The 20,058-nt window shown below is 45.5% G+C and overlaps 1 protein-coding gene across 1 annotated transcript; it reads right to left on the reverse strand.

Annotated features, from left to right (window-relative positions):
* Window positions 1-7,880: 7,880 nt before the first annotated feature.
* Window positions 7,881-14,720, reverse strand: LOC125935780 (uncharacterized). The gene is given in 1 exon segment (XM_049649714.1): window positions 7,881-14,720. A coding segment is annotated over 1 exon segment (5,307 nt). The 5' UTR covers window positions 13,899-14,720; the 3' UTR covers window positions 7,881-8,591.
* Window positions 14,721-20,058: the final 5,338 nt, after the last annotated feature.

Raw genomic sequence — 20,058 nt, forward strand, 5'->3', positions numbered from 1 at the left:
GTTACCCAGGAGCCTGTAAAATAATATTATTTTTAAAAATTGGTTTTATATGCGCTGTCACAATGAAGTAAATACATCTGTTAGATGTTAGGGACACTTACAAATAGAGACAGTGCTAGAATTTTGTAGTAACGTAGAAATGATGGAAGACTAAAATGCATCATTTTGTTTTGTATAAAATGTAAAGTTAAACAGCAGAAGAAGTGGTGTTTGAGAATAATATGGATGAAAGCAGCGTTTTTCTAGGGCTAATTATTCTCCACTGAGGCAAGTCACTTTTAAGTACTCTTTCTAATTCTCAGTAAATTATGAGGTTTTCCAGTCTGGCTGGTAGGAATAGGCACCACTCCTGGCCCTGTGTCAGCCCTGGCTTCTGTTGTGCTGAATCCTAACTACCTGCCAGCTGCAGGTAGTATCATCAAATACCTACCCTTATCAATCCTCAGCGGAATCTTTGAGGGGGCCCATGTGCTAATTTCTGGGGTTCCTTTTCTGTGCAACCCTGTACTCTCTGGTACTCTGACCTACACACTCTGGCTGCCTGTCTCTGTAATTTGGGGAGTCCACCAGGCTCTTCCTGGGTGCTCCCTGTCTACACTGTGGCCTAGAAATTCTCAAGTCAGAAAGCTTCAAAAACCTAGGGTTCACTTTGTTATTTGCCATCTCTCAGGGATCACTGGCTTTTATCACCTGATGTCCAATGTCTTGAAAACTGTCTTGTCATTGACAACTATTTTTACTTGACTTTTCAGTTGTTTTAGATGAGAATAAATCCAGTCCCTGGGACTGCATTTCAGAAGCATTGAACATTAATCCTCTCTCCTTTTCTTTACTTTTTTACTCTCCATAAAAGGGGGGGAGGGGGAGGAGACTGATTTTTGCAATCCAAAAGATAGAAATGTGCTTTAAGAATTAAATACTTGGATTGAGGAATCCCTGTAAAATTTCTGTTATTAGTTTTCCATCATCCTGAAATTCTCTAGATAACTTGCCTTTTGATATTTTCACTTTTAGTTTTAAAATCCAGGATTTCACATTATTTCATTTGATACAACTTTAAAAAATTTTAATTCCAGCATAGTGAATGCACACTGTTATGTTAGTTTCAAGTGAACAATACAGTGATTCAACAATTCTATACCCTACTTAGTGCACTCATTTGATACTTTTATATTTCTTTTTTTAAGTTTATTTATTTTGAGAGAGAGTGCGCACACACACACGAGTTGGGGAGGGGCAGAGAGAGAGACAGAGAGGGAGAGAGGGAATCCAGAGCAGGCTCCGTGCTGTCAGCACAGAGCCCGATAAGGGGCTTGAACTCACAAACCATGAGGTCATGACCCGAGCTGAAATCAAGAGTCAGATACTTAACCACCTGAGCCACCCAGGTGTCACCATAAAACTTTTAAGATGTAATTTTGGGCTGCCAGATCCTGTTCATAATGAATGTTATGTGCATTGTCTAACAGAAATTATTCTTTGTTAGAGCAACTAACACCAACTAAATAACACCACTTAGAAACTACTTAACTGATTCTTTCTGACCTTTTACTTCTTGGTTTTGAATCAAGAGCATTTGGAGTCCCTTGCAATATTCAGTTAAAGAGAAGCTTATTGCTCAGGAAATATACAATTTTTGTAAGGTTGTCTTTGGAGAGGTAACAGATCTTGAAGTATCTGAATGTTAAATACAAGAAAAAAATTATTTTCTTGTCCTTCCTCTTTTGACTCTTTTGCCAAATTATTGAAGTGTAGAAAACCTTAGAAATTTGGGATTGAGGGCATAGATAGGTGAGTACTTCCTGCTTTGCTAACACAATGTCAGCCATGCATAAAGCTTTCAACCATTAGAGAATGTGTAGATTCCCTAAGTACTCTATATACATTTCATTATTTCACATGAAGCCTTTGAATGACATGGGGCTGTAATTATTACTCCACTGTAGAGATGTAGAAATTTAGGCCCGGAGAAGTTAAAACACTTTCCCAAGATGATATACCTTGGTGGTAGAGCCAGATCTTAAACCCAGGTCTGCTGACTCCTGACCTAATGCTAGATCTTTAAAGGATGCATTGTTAACTCCTGACTGGAATGCTAAATGCCTTGAAACCATGCCCTTCTGAAAAGAAAGTAAATCTCAGCAAAAAAGGTCTTAGAGTAAGTAAAACAGGATTAGTAGCTATATTCTTAGAGGCAACACTGAATCATAAGAAGTTATGGTAAAGTCTTCCATAGAAGTCTCTAAAAATAAGATATAAAATAAATCTATTTTGTAATGAATATACTTTACAGTCACTAGAAGTCTAGAAAATAATTCTATAATAAGTCCCACATGAAAGAATTTGATGCTTATATGCTTATACCTTATAAGCATAGACTAAAATGGTGAACAGAATGTCCCCAATAAATGGTAGAAATCAGATTTTTTTTTGAAAGTAAAAATGTATTATCAGCTGTTAAGTGAGTATCAAATGAAGGATCCTTTATTTTTATCACATTTTTGGTGAGTTAATCAGAACTAAACTCCATGTACCTTTACTTTGCATTGGGATAAACAATGGTATAGAATTAACTTCTGATCACTTGTGCTAATATAAGGGATTAGGGGCACAAGTATTTTAAAAACATCATCATCCAAGAAATCTTTTTTTTTTTTTTTTGCCTTAAAAATATATGATGAGAAGCACCTGGGTGGCTCAGTTGGTTAAGCGTCTGACTTCAACTCAGGTCATGATCTTAGAGTTTGTGAGTTCTAGCCCTACGTCGGGCTCCATGATGACAGCTCAGAGCCTGGAGCCTGCTTCAGGTTCTGTGTCTCCCTCTCTCTTTGCCCCTCCTCCGCTTGTGCTCTCTCTCTCTCTCTCTCTCTTTCAAAAATAAATAAACATAAAAAAATTAAAAACTATATATGGTAAGACTGCAGACTGTGAGGTGTTTTACTCCCCCCCCCCCCAGGGGAATGAAATCATAGGAAGCTTGTGTTTTACCCAATTATATATTGTAAATCATTTGTTATTTCTTAACTTATAGCAGCCAGTGCTGGAAGGGATTGGCAGCAGTTGGGTGCCAGGCAGCAGCAAAAAAAGAGTATGGAATGTTAATTTCTTACAGAAGATCCTGCAAAGTACAAATCTACATGCAGATTATACCCAAGTGTTATTTGTGAAATTAGGTCAAATTCCTTCTGAGGATTTGTAACTATTGAAGATGAATGTCAGGGCTCAAGGATTTGACAGCAAAAAGAGGAAAGGTAGGCCTGTGTTTCGCTTTCTATTTCAAGTAAAATTTACTCTTTCCTCATCTGTTGTTAATTCCCACTTGAAATCCTGGCCTTAGCACTTCTTTGGGTCACACTTTCCTTTCTGGTTTCTTCGAATTAAAAAAAAATTTTTAATGTTTATTCATTTTTGAGAGAGAGAGGGAGAGAGAGAGAGAGAGAGAGAGCGAGCACACACATCTGGGGGAGGGGCAGAGAGAATGGGAGACAGAATTCAAAGTAGGCTCCAGGCTCTGAGCTGTTAGCACGGAGCTCGACACAGGGCTCAAACCCATGAACCCAGATCATGACCTGAGCCAAAGTCAGACACTCAACCGACTGAGCCACCCAGGTGCCCCTTTCTAGTTTCTTTGGACATGGTTCTTAAAAAATATTGTACAAACTTGTGAGTGTATGCCCTCAACTTTGTGAGCAAATAAAATAATTGTAGGATGCTTTTTGGGTTTAAATTTTGCAGTGCTTAAGAACTGGCTCCATGTATCTTCTGTTTCTCAGAGGCATGTGACAGTTTCTCTTAGGAAGTAGCTTCCTCCGTTCAAAACAGGGGTTCAGTAATTAGATAAAGCAACTGCTTCGGTTTTGCTTCTGCATTTTTTTGTGAAATAAATGTAAGTGACTATTCTGGTTTAACTTCATAATGGAGCTCAATGGATACTGAAACATATGATTAGTTCTACATGATAGAATTAACTCATTGATTCAATATTGTTTCCATGGTTCAAGTGACAAATAGTAGTTGAGATGACGTTTGAAGTCATGTACAATTGTTGACCTAATCAAACAGTTTTCTACGCTTAGACTTAATATGTCCTAAATTCATACATCTTTCACATGGTCCTATAATTACTATGTAAATATATAATATATAATAAAACCTATTTGTGCTTGTTAAAATCATAAGGATGAGCAAACACTGATTAATGTGAAGGTGGGCATGCCGTATGTTAGAAAAGTGGAATGGGATAGAGGAAATTGCTTGTATCAAGCAGATGTGTGTGAAGCCAAGCCTCACCACGTATAAGCTACATAATCTTGGTCAAGTTCTTTCATTTCTCTGGGCCTCGGTTTTCCCCTTTGATGAACAGGGAGTAGTAACTACCTTACAGGTGATCCTGAAGATTTGAGAAAACATTTGCAAAGTGTCTAGCTCAGTATCCAACCCGTGATAGGGATTCACCCAAATGGAAGCTGCTATCCCTAATCTTGAGAATGAACACATAGACTATGCTTCTAAACATACTTCACTTTCATTTATTACTATTAATTTTTAATGTTTCTTTGAGAGAGCGAGAGAGTGCGAGAATGCATGCACACAAGTGGAGGGAGGGGCAGAGAGAGAAGAGAGGGAATCCCAAGCAGGCTCTGTACTGTCTGCACAGAGCCCAATGGAGGGGTCGATCCCACGAACGTGAGATCATGACCTGAGCCAAAACTAACAGTCAGACACTTAACTGATTAAACCCCCAAGGCACCCTCAAACTCCACTTTTATAGAAGGTAGACAATTTTGTTTTAAACCTTCAGGGTAGCTATGAATGCAAACAAATATTAGTATTGGGGGAAAGTCTGGTTATAAGCATAAAACTAGAGCCAGTATTAGCAGAATAAGGCAAGAATTTGAAAGGTGGCAGTATTAAGGTCGAGGCAGAAAATAGAACCAGGGTATTTTACTTTTTTTAATTTTACTTATTTTAAGAGAGAGAGATCGAGTGCAAATGGGGGATTGGCAGAGGGAGAGAGAGAATCCCAAGCAGGCTCCCTTCTGTCAGCACAGAGTCCAACGTGGGGTTTAATCTTATGAACCGTGAGATCATGACTTGAGTAGAAATCCGGAGTCAGGCACTGAATTGACTCAGCCACCCAGGTGCCCCCAGAACCAAGGTATTTTAATAGAGAAAATTTAATGTGGGGAACAAGTCATGAAAGTGATGGGAGAGCTGAGAAGGCAATCAGAGGTCAGCGAGGCAACACATTGGAGTTTACCAATAGCAGGAAACTGCTCTTGCTCCAACAGCCAGAGGGACAGAGGGAGAAGGAGGTGGAACCAGGGCTTAGGAATCCTGGAGAGAGATGGAACCATGGTGGGGATGGAGCCCTGCCTGAGATGTTACACAAAGCAAAGAGAGAAAGGAGAAATGCCTTGGTTTTCCCACTTCTCATCCTCCAAGCTCCAGTCACTGTCTTCTCAGTGGTCCATCTTAACTAGGAACCAGTTGTCAAAGAGCCTGGGGAATGCACTTGGCAGGTGTCAGGGTGCTGCAATACACAGTGGAATGGAGGAAGGACAGGGAATAAATCTGAAGACAAATAGACAAATGACCAGCACAGTGACAGTCATGGTTATTTTCTGAGGAACTGTTGGCATGGCCTGGGACAGAATTACAGGGCAGATAGTTTATTGCTTTTGCTCTTCTCTCTTCCTCACCAGCAGAGCCCTCCCTCCCTAGATTTGGTGTACGGGAGGCCTAAAGTAGTGGGTTCCAAAACTGCGATTTGACTGGAAGGAGTCTCACAGGTACCACAAATCAGAGCATCAGTGGTCAGGTCCAGAGCAGAAAGCTATGGCATGAAAAAAAACACAGGCAAGTGGAGCATATTAGCATATTAGTCCAAGTAAATAACATACAGATTCTTTGTTGGCGACAGAGCAGGAATAAATGTTAGTAGAGCAATCTGCCATAGACTAGAGATGGTGGTGGTTTGCAGCAGATGGTGAGAAGTGGGTATATTGTGAGGGCGGAGCCAACAGGACTTAGTGATTGACAGATGTAAATGTGAGGGAAAAGGGAAAGAAAGAGACAAGTGAACGATGATGCCCAAGTTTACTTTGAGCAACCAAGAGTATAAAGTCACCATTTATCAAAATGGGAAAACTGTGAGAAGAGAAGATTCGGGAAGAATAGCCAGAATTTGGTTTTTAATGTGCTGAATTTTAGAACTTTTTGTTTTCAAAGGTCCTTTTAAAAAACCACTCTTTTTGTAACTTTTTACATAATTCAGGAGGCTCAGGACTGAAAACCAGAAAAATTACTAACTGAAAGTCTGCACATCGAATAGTGAAACCCCATCTTTCTTCCCTTCTTTGATTCTGAGAAAGCTCTTAACTGAGATTTACCCACTTCCTTTCCCCCAACCTTCTCCCCAACCCCCCTAAATTAGTATGTTACTCTTTGTGATAGTTACTTTGTGTATGTTACTCTTTGACTAGATGAAAAGAAAATCTTGGCAGATACAAATAATTAGAGATTTCCCACAGAAATATCTGAGTCCATAATTATTCCAAAGTAATTACTCATAAATCCAAAACTCTGATGTACATTTCCATCATATTGTTAATTTCACACATTACATATGTGCGAACAAAGATCACAGACTTCCCTAGGCACAGTGTGAGGCCCTGAGAGGGACTGGGGGTCAGGAGACCATATCTGCTCTTCAGTCTAAGAATTTAGGCAAGAATTATTCTGGGATTGCCCCTGGCACTTGATAAGCATTCCTTCAAAAACACTTGATGTTCACATGCAAGCAGTATGAACATGTTCACAGCAGCAGTATTCACAATAGCCAAAACATGGAAGCAACCCCGTGTCCACTGATGGGTGAATGGATAAGCAAAATGTGGTACATATATACAATGGAATATTATTCAACCATAAAAAGGAAGGAAATGCTGACATATACTACAATATAGATGAAACTTGAGGACAATATGCCAAGTGAAATTAACCAGTCATAAGAAGACAGATACTGTATGATTCTATCTAAATGAAGTGCTCAGAATAGTTAAACTTGCAAAGACAGAAAGCATAATGGTGGTTGCCAGGGGCTGGGATATCCCTTAAACCCTGGCTCCTTCTGATCCTCTGAGATATGGAGTTTCAGTTTTACAAGATGAAAAGAATTCTGGTGATGGATGGTAGCGGTGGGTTGCACAACAATGTGAATGTACTTAGTACCATTGAACTGAACACTTAGTTATGGTTATGATGGTAGAAAAAATATTGGGAAAAGTAAAATACTCTGCAGAAGAGGAAAGAGGAATTAATATAATGGCAGATATTCCCCAAATTGCCTTTGATCAACAATTCATCAAGAAAAAGAAGTAGGGAGACCGGGAGGGAAGATGGCAGCGTAGGAGGACGCTGGGCTCACCGCGCGTCCTGCTGATCACTTAGATTCCACCTACACCTGCCTAAAGAACCCAGAAAACCGCCAGAGGAGTAGCAGAACGGAGTCTCCGGGGCCAAGTGCAGACGAGAGGCCCACGGAAGAGGGTAGGAAGGGCGGCGAGGCGGTGCGCGCTCCACGGACTGGCAGGAGGGAGCCGGGGCGGAGGGGCGGCTCGGCCAAGTAGAGCCCCCGAGTCTGGCTGGCAAAAGCGGAGGGGCCGGACGGACTGTGTTCCGACAGCAAGCGCGACTTAACTTCTGGGAGGTCATAAGTTAACAGCTCTGCTCGGAAAGCGGGAAGGCTGGAGGACAAAGGGAGGGAGAGCTGCTGAGCCCCCGGAAGGCAGAGCTCAGCTTGGCAGGGAACAAAGGCGCTCGCCAGCGCCATCTCCCCGGCCCATCCCCCAGCCAAAATCCCAAAGAAAACCAGTTCCTGCTGTTATGCCCAGAATTCGTGATCCCCAAAGACCACTAGGGAGCCGAGTCCGATGCAAAAGCAAAAGAACCTTTATTCGAGCTAGCTCGAGCTCAAGCCCCTACCTGCACCGACGCAGCGGTGAGATACCAGGGAGAGAGAGCGAGTTTCAAAAGCACAAAGGTTTTATAGGGGTCTAGGGGCAGTTGGTGAGGTAATGGCTGTGGCCTCAGCCGATTGGCTGGGGAAGGGTCGTGGCCTCGGCCGATTGGCTGGGGAAGGGTCGGAGTCCTGTTACGCAGGTCGCTGGGCGTGTTTTGATCAGGAAGTTTGAACGGGTGAGCGGGAGGTTACTCAAGGAGAGGAGGCGCGGTCTGAGGTTTCTGTGATTTTCCCGGAAAAGGGGTCATGTCGGGGACATAGTCACTCAAGGTGGAGAACACAGAACAAGATGGAGTCAGCCGGCGTAGGCCCGCCCTTTCATTCCCCCCTTGTCATGTAACTTACGGACCCAATCATGGGACCGGCTGCATTTATGGTGACAAGGGGAACAGAGTTTGGAGGTTTACGCTAAGTTCTGGGAAGCATGTGTCCCTGGGGTGGCTCTGGGAGGTCTAATTAAGTATTGTCCCTGAGCTGGTATCTATGATCTGCCAGGTGATGTTTTGGGGGACGTGGGGACTCCCGGCAGCATGAGCAACGACAAGCAGAGTTAACAGAGTTACCAATATTAGGTGGGTCGAATGCGCTGTAGCTTGAGCTTGAGCGGGTTGTGTTGGTCCCGACTGATGGCCCATCGCGTGACGAAGTCCTTCCGGATCGAGGAGGGGTCCGCTGGCCGAATGTGGGTGTGATGGACCCAGGTAGCGATGCCGTCTACTTTGAGAGCGGTGGGGGTTGTCAGTACTACAATGTAGGGTCCCTTCCAGCGCGGCTCGAGAGTCTCTCGGTGGTGCCTCTTGACATAGACCCAGTCTCCCGGCTTGTACTGATGAGGTGTCGGGGTCGGGCCAGCCTCGTAGATGGCATGGAGGCGCGGCCAAATGTCCTCGTGCGCCCTCTGGAGCCCTCTCAAGGAAAGAAAAAGTTCTTGATCTTTAAACTCTGCAAGAAGTTCAGCTCAAAGGCTGGGAATAACAGGGGGTGGCCTGCCAAACATGATCTTGTAGAGAGTAAAACCCAGAGTGTAAGGAGTGTTTCTAACCCAGTAAAGGGCGTACGGTAGGAGAGTCACCCAGTCCCCGCCAGTCTCCATGGTTAATTTGGTAAGGGTCTCTTTTAGGGTTCTATTCATTCTTTCTACCTGTCCTGAGCTCTGGGGCCTATAAGCACAATGTAATTTCCAGTTTGCCCCCACCGCCTTGGCTACTGCCTGTGTTACCTGAGAGATAAAAGCTGGTCCATTGTCTGATCCTACCATGGCAGGAAAACCATACCTGGGTAAGATGTCTTCTAGTAGTTTCTTAGCCACCGTCTGAGCCGTTTCATGCTTGGTTGGGTATGCCTCCACCCAGCCAGAGAAGGTGTCTGTAAATACTAAAAGATATTTATAACCATACTTTCCTGGTTTGACTTCAGTGAAGTCGACTTCCCATTGGGCTCCCGGTTTGGTGCCTCTGAGCCTGGTTCCTTTTTTATTTGATGTGGCTCTCGCATTGGTGAGTTGGCAGGTCTTGCAGGCAGATACAACTTGCTCTATTTTGGTGTCCTGTTGGTGAATCTTGATTCCGGCATGTCGGATTAAGTCTTTTAATTTTCGGGCCCCCATGTGAGTAGACCGATGCATGTGCTCTAATATGGAGACTCCGAGCCGGTCTGGCAGCACGAGCTCCTTGTTAGGTGTATACCACCATCCCTTTATCTCCTGGGCCATGGGGAGTTTCTTGATCCGCTGTAACTCCTCCTGGGAGTATTTGGGCTGGTCTGGTAAAACTGGGTCTCCCGGGTCCGGTAGTTGTATGGTCATGGTGGGGACTGGAGTAAGGGCTACTGCCTTGGCTGCCTGGTCAGCCTTTTGATTACCTCTAGCTACTGGGTTATCAGCTTTTTGGTGCCCTTGGCAGTGGATAATGGCTAGCTTGGCAGGAAGCCATAAGGCCATAAGCAGGTTAAGTATCTCCTGCTTATTTTTTATAGTCCGTCCTTCTGCCGTCAGTAACCCCCTCTCCTGATAAATTGCCCCATGAATATGAGCTGTGGCAAATGCATAACGGCTGTCTGTGTAGATGTTAAGCCGTTTTCCAGCTCCCAGCATCAGCGCCTTGGTGAGGGCTATGAGCTCCGCTCCCTGGGCTGACGTTCCGGAGGGTAGAGCCTCCACCCATACGGTGTCCATTTCGGTGACCACCGCTGCACCCGCATACCTGTGTCCGTCTCGCACAAAGCTGCTGCCATCAGTGAACCAAGTAGCCTCGGCATCGGGGAGGGGCTGGTCGGTCAGGTCCATCCGGAATCCATGTACTTGTTCCAGGATTCCCGCACAGTCAGGTAGTGGAGCACCTAGGTCAGGGTTGGGCAGCAGGGTTGCAGGATTGAGGGCTGCACTGGGGTGGAACCGCACCCGTGGAGGGTTGAGTAGGAGGCTCTGGTAATGAGTCATACGTGTATTGCTCATCCATCTATCAGGAGGCTGTTTCAGGACCCCTTCAATGGCGTGTGGGGTCGTGATCCAGATCTCCTGTCCTAGGGTCAGTTTGTCTGCATCCTTGACTAGGAGTGCTGTCGCCGCAATAATTCTTAGGCATGGCGGCCAGCCGGCAGCCACTGGGTCTAGTTTCTTAGACAGGTAAGCCACTGGGCGGTTCCAGGGGCCTAAGGCTTGAGTTAGAACCCCTTTTGCTATTCCCTTATGTTCGTCTACAAAGAGGTGGAAGGGTTTCGTAATGTCTGGTAGGCCCAGGGCTGGGGCACTTAGGAGGGCCTTTTTTAACTGATTAAAGGCAATTTCTTCTTTTTCAGTCCATTTAAATGTTTTCCCCTCTTTGGTAGCTTCATATAGGGGCCTGGCGATCTCAGCAAAACCTGGAACCCAGAGGCGGCAGTAGCCGGCTGATCCTAGGAATTCCCTCACTTCTCTTCGGGAGGTGGGAGTAGGGATCTTTAGGACAGTTTCTTTTCTGGCATCTGATAACCGCCGCTGTCCGCCCTCCAGGATATATCCCAGGTAACTTACCCTCTCCCTGCATATCTGAGCCTTCTTCGCGGATGCCCGGTACCCTAAAGCCCCCAGGGTAGCCAGCAGGTCCTGGGTCCCTCACTCACAGTCTTTGGCCATGTCGGCAGCAATCAGGATGTCATCTACGTACTGTAGGAGGGTGAGGCCAGGGTGCTCCCTTCTGTACTCACCCAGGTCCTCGTGTAGTGCCTCGTCGAAGATGGTGGGTGAATTTTTGAATCCCTGAGGTAGCCGTGTCCAGGTGAGTTGCCCACTGTAGCCCTCCTCCGGATCATGCCACTCGAAGGCGAACAGGGGTTGGCTCTGGGGTGCCAGCGGCAGACCGAAGAAGGCGTCCTTTAAATCTAGTACAGTATACCAGACCCTGGAGGGCGCCAAGGAGCTCAAGAGAGTATATGGGTTGGGAACAGTTGGGTGTATGTCCGCGACCCTCTTATTTACTTCCCGGAGGTCTTGTACCGGTCGGTAGTCATTTGTGTGAGGCTTTTTGACCGGCAGTAAGGGGGTGTTCCAGGCAGACTGGCAAGGAACTAGTACCCCTAGGCTTCGTAGTCTCCGGATGTGTGGCTGGATCCCCTTCCGGGCCTCCTGAGACATGGGGTATTGTTTGATCCTTACTGGACTCTCTCCTGGCTTGAGCTCTACCAGGACTGGGGTCCTATGAGCGGCTAGTCCCATCCCCCCCCCAGTCTCTGCCCAAACCGAGGGGAATTCTTGTAGCCATCTGTCTATATTATCCTCTCTCGGGAGCGCCTCCTGGTGGAGGAGGTATTCATCCTCCAGTTTCATGGTCAGTACCTGGATGGGGTGGCCCTTGCCATCGGTGACCTGAGGCCCCCCTTGTCTGAAAGCTATCTGAGCTCCAATCTTGGTCAGTAAGTCCCGTCCTAACAGCGGGTAGGGGCATTCTGGTATTACCATAAAGGAGTGGGATACCCGGCCCGTTCCCAAATCTACTGTTCTTCGGGTAGTCCATGAATACTGGCTCATACCAGTTGCCCCTTGTACCCAGGACTTCTTGCTGGCTAGTTTTCCTTGTGGGGTGCGGAGGACCGAATGTTGTGCTCCGGTGTCGACAAGGAGGTCAACAGGGGTCCCCTCCACTTTAAGAGTTACCCTGGGTTCGGGGAGAGGGTCCGAACCCCAACTCCCCTAATCACTTAGTTCATCTAGCTCTAGGACTTTTACTCGATCAGTCTTGCTTCCTTTCCCGCCGGCCCTTTTCAGACAATCTCGGGCCCAATGCCCTATCTCCTTGCAGTATGCGCACTGATCCTTCTGCAGCCTCTGCTCTCCCCCCTTGGTGGTTCTTTTACCTTTTCTTGCGTCATCTGCCAGCTGCCGGAGACGGCGGTCTCGTTCCTCAGGGGAGTCAGCAGTGGTAGCTAGTAGTATTCTGGCCAGGTCTCGAGTCTGCTTACTGCTGGCAGCCGCCATGGCGCGAGCCTGCTTGTCCTCAGGAAGCTCCCGGTTATTATATACCTTTTCGGCTACCACCAGTAAGTCCTGCAGACTTTTTTCTCCTAGTCTATCTATTTTCTGTAATTTTCTCCTAATGTCTATGGCCGCTTGGTTTACAAAGGCCATGATAACAGCTGCCTTGCTTTCCGGAGACTCTGGATCCATGGGGGTATAGGTACGGAATGCCTCCATGATCCGTTCTAAAAAGGCAGCCGGAGATTCATCTTTTCCCTGTTGTACATTTCCTACCTTGGCCAAATTGGTTGGCTTTCTAGCAGCCATTCGGAGACCCCCCATTAGAGTCTGGCGGTAGACCCGGAGCCTCTCCTTACCTTCTGCCGTGTTGAAATCCCACTGGGGCCGAGTTAAGGGGAAGGAGGCATCTATCTGAGCCTGGTTGGTGGTGGGATTCCCGTCTGTGCCCGGAACTAGTTTTCGGGCCCCATTGAGGATTCTTTCTCTTTCTTCAGTCGTGAACAGGACCTGCAAAAGCTGCTGGCAATCGTCCCACGTGGGCTGATGGGTAAAAAGAACAGAGTCTAATAAATCAATAAGCCCTGCTGGTTTCTCGGAAAACTTAGGATTCTGAGCTTTCCAATTGTAGAGGTCACTAGTGGCGAAAGGCCAGTAGTGATGGGGCTGGTTCCCCTCCGCGTCTGGGGGTCCGGTGGCTCGCAGGGGCAGAATAGTGGAGTCAGCGGCGGAGGCGGATTGCTCCCTCTGAGCCCTTTGTCTGGTGAAGGGCGGGCTTCCCACTGGAGCGTTTCCGCCTCCCACTCTCGGAACAGCGTCTGCCTCCCCCGGAGGGGGAGGATGGTGTTCTTCCAGCATCCTAGAGGGGTTATACGAGGGAGGAAAAATTAATTCTTCTTCAGTACCCCCCTGTAAGACAGGGTAGAGGGGTGCTGAAGGCTGGATAAGACTTTTCTTCTTCTTTGTCCCCTGCAAAGCAAGAATGGGTTTTGGCTCCGGAGGGAGCGGGGCTAGGAAGGGCTTAAGCCAAGAGGGTGGGTCTTCTACAAGGTCCTGCCAAGTGATAATGTAAGGGAGGTGATCAAGATGGCCCGTCTTAGGCTGAGAGATGATACTTCTGACTCGGTGGATGGTAGGGAGGTCGAAGGTCCCCTCTGGTGGCCATCCGACATTGAAAGTTGGCCACTCGCTAGAACAAAAAAACTGCCACCGACCCTTTCGGACTTCCACACTGAGGTTGTTAGCTCTTCCCCTCACATCCTTAAAGTGATCAATCATAATACTTAGAGGAGTAGTCTGAGTCTGTCCCATAACGTCCGTCCAGTAAGTCCACAGAACAAAACAGAGAAACACAAAAACAGACAAACACAGGGCCCCTAGAAAATCTTCCAACTCCATGGAAGCAAAACTGAAAGCTAGCTTAGACATTTGAGGGGATTCCACGTCCCTCCAAAACCGATGAGGGGATTCCACGTCCCTCCAAAACCGATGAGGGGATTCCACGTCCCTCCAAAGACGACGGCCTCACGCCGACCAGCGGGAGCGACCCGCCTCATCTCAGACCTTTGAGGGGATTCCACGTCCCTCCAGAAGGGAGAATCGGAACGTCTTCCGAAACTCCCGGCCCGTGGTCCTCCAGTGCGTCCACTTAGACCGCGTCGGGCACTACCAGAATTCCAGAAGTGAGCTCACACAGAAAAGACAGAACAAACAGACAGACACTAACTGTGGCCAGCCAGGCTCTCCGGGTCGGGGGTCCCTCAGGGGTCTTGGGGATCCCGGACGAGCCCCCAAATGTTATGCCCAGAATTCGTGATCCCCAAAGACCACTAGGGAGCCGAGTCCGATGCAAAAGCAAAAGAACCTTTATTCGAGCTAGCTCGAGCTCAAGCCCCTACCTGCACCGACGCAGCGGTGAGATACCAGGGAGAGAGAGCGAGTTTCAAAAGCACAAAGGTTTTATAGGGGTCTAGGGGCAGTTGGTGAGGTAATGGCTGTGGCCTCAGCCGATTGGCTGAGGAAGGGTCGTGGCCTCGGCCGATTGGCTGGGGAAGGGTCGGAGTCCTGTTACGCAGGTCGCTGGGCGTGTTTTGATCAGGAAGTTTGAACGGGTGAGCGGGAGGTTACTCAAGGAGAGGAGGCGCGGTCTGAGGTTTCTGTGATTTTCCCGGAAAAGGGGTCATGTCGGGGACATAGTCACTCAAGGTGGAGAACACAGAACAAGATGGAGTCAGCCGGCGTAGGCCCGCCCTTTCACTGCCAGGGAACTTGCTCGCTCCGCGCAAACTCCAACTCTGTGCTTCTGCGGAGCCAAACCTCCGGCAGCAGATCTGACTCCCTCCCGCTGCCACAGGGCCCCTCCTGAAGTGGATCACCTAAGGAGAAGCGAGCTAAGCCTGCCCCTCCTGCCCCCGGGCACCTTGCCTACCCACCCCAGCTAATACGCCAGATCCCCAGCACCACAAGCCTGGCAGTGTGCAAGTAGCCCAGACGGGCCACGCCACCCCACAGTGAATCCCGCCCCTAGGAGAGGGGAAGAGAAGGCACACACCAGTCTGACTGTGGCCCCAGCAGTGGGCTGGGGGCAGACATCAGGTCGGACTGCGGCCCCACCCACCAACTCGAGTTATACACCACAGCACAGGGGAAGTGCCCTGCAGGTCCCCACCACTCCAGGGACTATCCAAAATGACCAAACGGAAGAATTCCCCTCAGAAGAATCTCCAGGAAATAACAACAGCTAATGAACTGATCAAAAAGGATTTAAATAATATAACAGAAAGTGAATTTAGAATAATAGTCATAAAATTAATCGCTGGGCTTGAAAACAGTATACAGGACAGCAGAGAATCTCTTGCCACAGAGATCAAGGGACTAAGGAACAGTCACGAGGAGCTGAAAAGCGCTTTAAACGAAATGCAAAACAAAATGGAAACGACGACAGCTCGGATTGAAGAGGCAGAGGAGAGAATAGGTGAATTAGAAGATAAAGTTATGGAAAAAGAGGAAGCTGAGAGAAAGAGAGATAAAAAAATCCAGGAGTATGAGGGAAAAATTAGAGAACTGAGTGATACACTAAAAAGAAATAATATACGCATAATTGGTATCCCAGAGGAGGAAGAGAGAGGGAAAGGTGCTGAAGGGGTACTTGAAGAAATTATAGCTGAGAACTTCCCTGAACTGGGGAAGGAAAAAGGCATTGAAATCCAAGAGGCACAGAGAACTCCCTTCAGACGTAACTTGAATCGATCTTCTGCACGACATATCATAGTCAAACTGGCAAAATACAAGGATAAAGAGAAAATTCTGAAAGCAGCAAGGGATAAACGTGCCCTCACATATAAAGGGAGACCTATAAGACTCGTGACTGATCTCTCCTTTGAAACTTGGCAGGCCAGAAAGGCTTGGCACGATATCTTCAGTGTGCTAAACAGAAAAAATATGCAGCCGAGAATCCTTTATCCAGCAAGTCTGTCATTTAGAATAGAAGGAGAGATAAAGGTCTTCCCAAACAAACAAAAACTGAAGGAATTTGTCACCACGAAACCAGCCCTACAAGAGATCCTAAGGGGGATCCTGTGAGACAAAGTACCAGAGACATCACTACAAGCATAAAACATACAGACATCACAATGACTCTAAACCCGTATCTTTCTATAATAACACTGAATGTAAATGGATTAAATGCGCCAACCAAAAGACATAGGGCATCAGAATGGATAAAAAAACAAGACCCATCTATTTGCTGTCTACAAGAGACTCATTTTAGATCTGAGGACACCTTTAGATTGAGAGTGAGGGGATGGAGAACTATTTATCATGCTCCTGGAAGCCAAAAGAAAGCTGGAGTAGCCATACTTATATCAGACAAACCAGACTTTAAATTAAAGGCTGTAACAAGAGATGAAGAAGGGCATTATATAATAATTACAGGGTCTATCCATCAGGAAGAGCTAACAATTATAAATGTCTATGCGCCGAATACCGGAGCCCCCAGATATATAAAACAATTACTCATAAACATAAGCAACCTTATTGATAAGAATGTGGTCATTGCAGGGGACTTTAACACCCCACTTACAGAAATGGATAGATCATCTAGACACACAGTCAATAAAGAAACAAGGGCCCTGAATGATACATTGGATCAGATGGACTTGACAGATATATTTAGAACTCTGCATCCCAAAGCAACAGAATATACTTTCTTCTCGAGTGCACATGGAACATTCTCCAAGATAGATCACATACTGGGTCACAAAACAGCCCTTCATAAGTTTACAAGAATTGAAATTATACCATGCATACTTTCAGACCACAATGCTATGAAGCTTGAAATCAACCACAGGAAAAAGTCTGGAAAACCTCCAAAAGCGTGGAGGTTAAAGAACACCCTACTAACGAATGAGTGGGTCAACCAGGCAATTAGAGAAGAAATTTAAAAATATATGGAAACAAACGAAAATGAAAATACAACAATCCAAACGCTTTGGGATGCAGCGAAGGCAGTCCTGAGAGGAAAATACATTGCAATCCAGGCCTATCTCAAGAAACAAGAAAAATCCCAAATACAAAATCTAACAGCACACCTAAAGGAAATAGAAGCAGAACAGCAAAGGCAGCCTAAACCCAGCAGAAGAAGAGAAATAATAAAGATCAGAGCAGAAATAAACAATATACAATCTAAAAAAACTGTAGAGCAGATCAACGAAACCAGGAGTTGGTTTTTTGAGAGAATAAACAAAATTGACAAACCTCTAGCCAGGCTTCTCAAAAAGAAAAGGGAGATGACCCAAATAGATAAAATCATGAATGAAAATGGAATGATTACAACCAATCCCTCAGAGATACAAACAATTATCAGGGAATACTATGAAAAATTATATGCCAACAAATTGGACAACCTGGAAGAAATGGACAAATTCCTAAACACCCACACGCTTCCAAAACTCAATCAGGAGGAAATAGAAAGCTTGAACAGACCCATAACCAGCGAAGAAATTGAATCGGTTATCAAAAATCTCCCAACAAATAAGAGTCCAGGACCAGATGGCTTCCCAGGGGAGTTCTACCAGACGTTTAAAGCAGAGATCATACCTATCCTTCTCAAGCTATTCCAAGAAATAGAAAGGGAAGGAAAACTTCCAGACTCATTCTATGAAGCCAGTATTACTTTGATTCCTAAACCAGACAGAGACCCAGTAAAAAAAGAGAACTACAGGCCAATGTCTCTGATGAATATGGATGCAAAAATTCTCAATAAGATACTAGCAAATCGAATTCAACAGCATATAAAAAGAATTATTCACCATGATCAAGTGGGATTCATTCCTGGGATGCAGGGCTGGTTCAACATTCGCAAATCCATCAACGTGATACATCACATTAACAAAAAAAAAGAGAAGAACCATATGATCCTGTCAATCGATGCAGAAAAGGCCTTTGACAAAATCCAGCACCCTTTCTTAATAAAGACCCTTGAGAAAGTCGGGATAGAAGGAACATACTTAAAGATCATAAAAGCCATTTATGAAAAGCCCACAGCTAACATCATCCTCAACGGGGAAAAACTGAGAGCTTTTTCCCTGAGATCAGGAACACGACAGGGATGCCCACTCTCACCGCTGTTGTTTAACATAGTGCTGGACGTTCTAGCATCAGCAATCAGACAACAAAAGGAAATCAAAGGCATCCAAATTGGCAAAGATGAAGTCAAGCTTTCGCTTTTTGCAGATGACATGATATTATACATGGAAAATCCGATAGACTCCACCAAAAGTCTGCTAGAACTGATACATGAATTCAGCAAAGTTGCAGGATACAAAATCAATGTACAGAAATCAGTTGCATTCTTATACACTAACAATGAAGCAACAGAAAGACAAATAAAGAAACTGATCCCATTCACAATTGCACCAAGAAGCATAAAATACCTAGGAATAAACCTAACCAAAGATGTAAAAGATCTGTATGCTGAAAACTATAGAAGGCTTATGAAGGTAATTGAAGAAGATATAAAAAAATGGAAAGACATTCCCTGCTCATGGATTGGAAGAATAAATATTGTCAAAATGTCAATACTACCCAAAGCTATCTACACATTCAATGCAATCCCAATCAAAATTGCACCAGCATTCTTCTCGAAACTAGAACAAGCCATCCTAAAATTCATATGGAACCACAAAAGGCCCCGAATAGCCAAAGTAATTTTGAGGAAGAAGACCAAAGCAGGAGGCATCACAATCCCAGACTTTAGCCTCTACTACAAAGCTGTCATCATCAAGACAGCATGGTATTGGCACAAAAACAGACACAGACCAATGGAATAGAATAGAAACCCCAGAACTAGACCCACAAACGTATGGCCAACTCATCTTTGACAAAGCAGGAAAGAACACCCAATGGAAAAAAGACAGTCTCTTCAACAAATGGTGCTGGGGGAACTGGACAGCAACATGCAGAAGGTTGAAACTAGACCACTTTCTCACACCATTCACAAAAATAAACTCAAAATGGATAAAGGACCTGAATGTGAGACAGGAAACCATCAAAACCTTAGAGGAGAAAGCAGGAAAAGACCTCTCTGACCTCAGCCGTAGCAATCTCTTACTCGGCACATCCCCAAAGGCAAGGGAATTAAAAGCAAAAGTGAATTACTGGGACCTTATGAAGATAAAAAGCTTCTGCACAGCAAAGGAAACAACCAACAAAACTAAAAGGCAACCAACGGAATGGGAAAAGATATTTGCAAATGACATATCGGACAAAGGGCTAGTATCCAAAATCTATAAAGAGCTCACCAAACTCCACACCCGAAAAACAAATAACCCAGTGAAGAAATGGGCAGAAAACATGAATAGACACTTCTCTAAAGAAGACATCCGGATGGCCAACAGGCACATGAAAAGATGTCCAACGTCGCTCCTTATCAGGGAAATACAAATCAAAACCACACTCAGATATCACCTCACGCCAGTCAGAGTGGCCAAAATGAAGAAACCAGGAGACTCTAGATGCTGGAGAGGATGTGGAGAAATGGGAACCCTCTTGCACTGGTGGTGGGAATGCAGATTGGTGCAGCCGCTCTGGAAAGCAGTGTGGAGGTTCCTCAGAAAATTAAAAATAGACCTACTCTATGACCCAGCAATAGCACTGCTAGGAATTTATCCAAGGGATACAGGAGTACTGAGGCATAGGGGCACTTGTACCCCAATGTTTATAGCAGCACTCTCAACAATAGCAAAATTGTGGAAAGAGCCTAAATGTCCATCAACTGATGAATGGATAAAGAAATTGTGGTTTATATACACAATGGAATACTACGTGGCAATGAGAAAGAATGAAATATGGCCTTTTGTAGCAACGTGGATGGAACTGGAGAGTGTGATGCTAAGTGAAATAAGCCATACAGAGAAAGACAGATACCATATGGTTTCACTCTTATGTGGATCCTGAGAAACTTAACAGAAACCCATGGGGGAGGGGAAGGAAAAAAAAAAAAAAGAGGTTAGAGTGGGAGAGAGCCAAAGCATAAGAGACTGTTAAAAACTGAGAACAAACTGAGGGTTGATGGGGGGTGGGAGGGAGG

This window comes from Panthera uncia (genome assembly GCF_023721935.1).
Source record: "Panthera uncia isolate 11264 chromosome A1 unlocalized genomic scaffold, Puncia_PCG_1.0 HiC_scaffold_17, whole genome shotgun sequence".
In the NCBI taxonomy this organism is placed as follows: domain Eukaryota; kingdom Metazoa; phylum Chordata; class Mammalia; order Carnivora; family Felidae; genus Panthera; species Panthera uncia.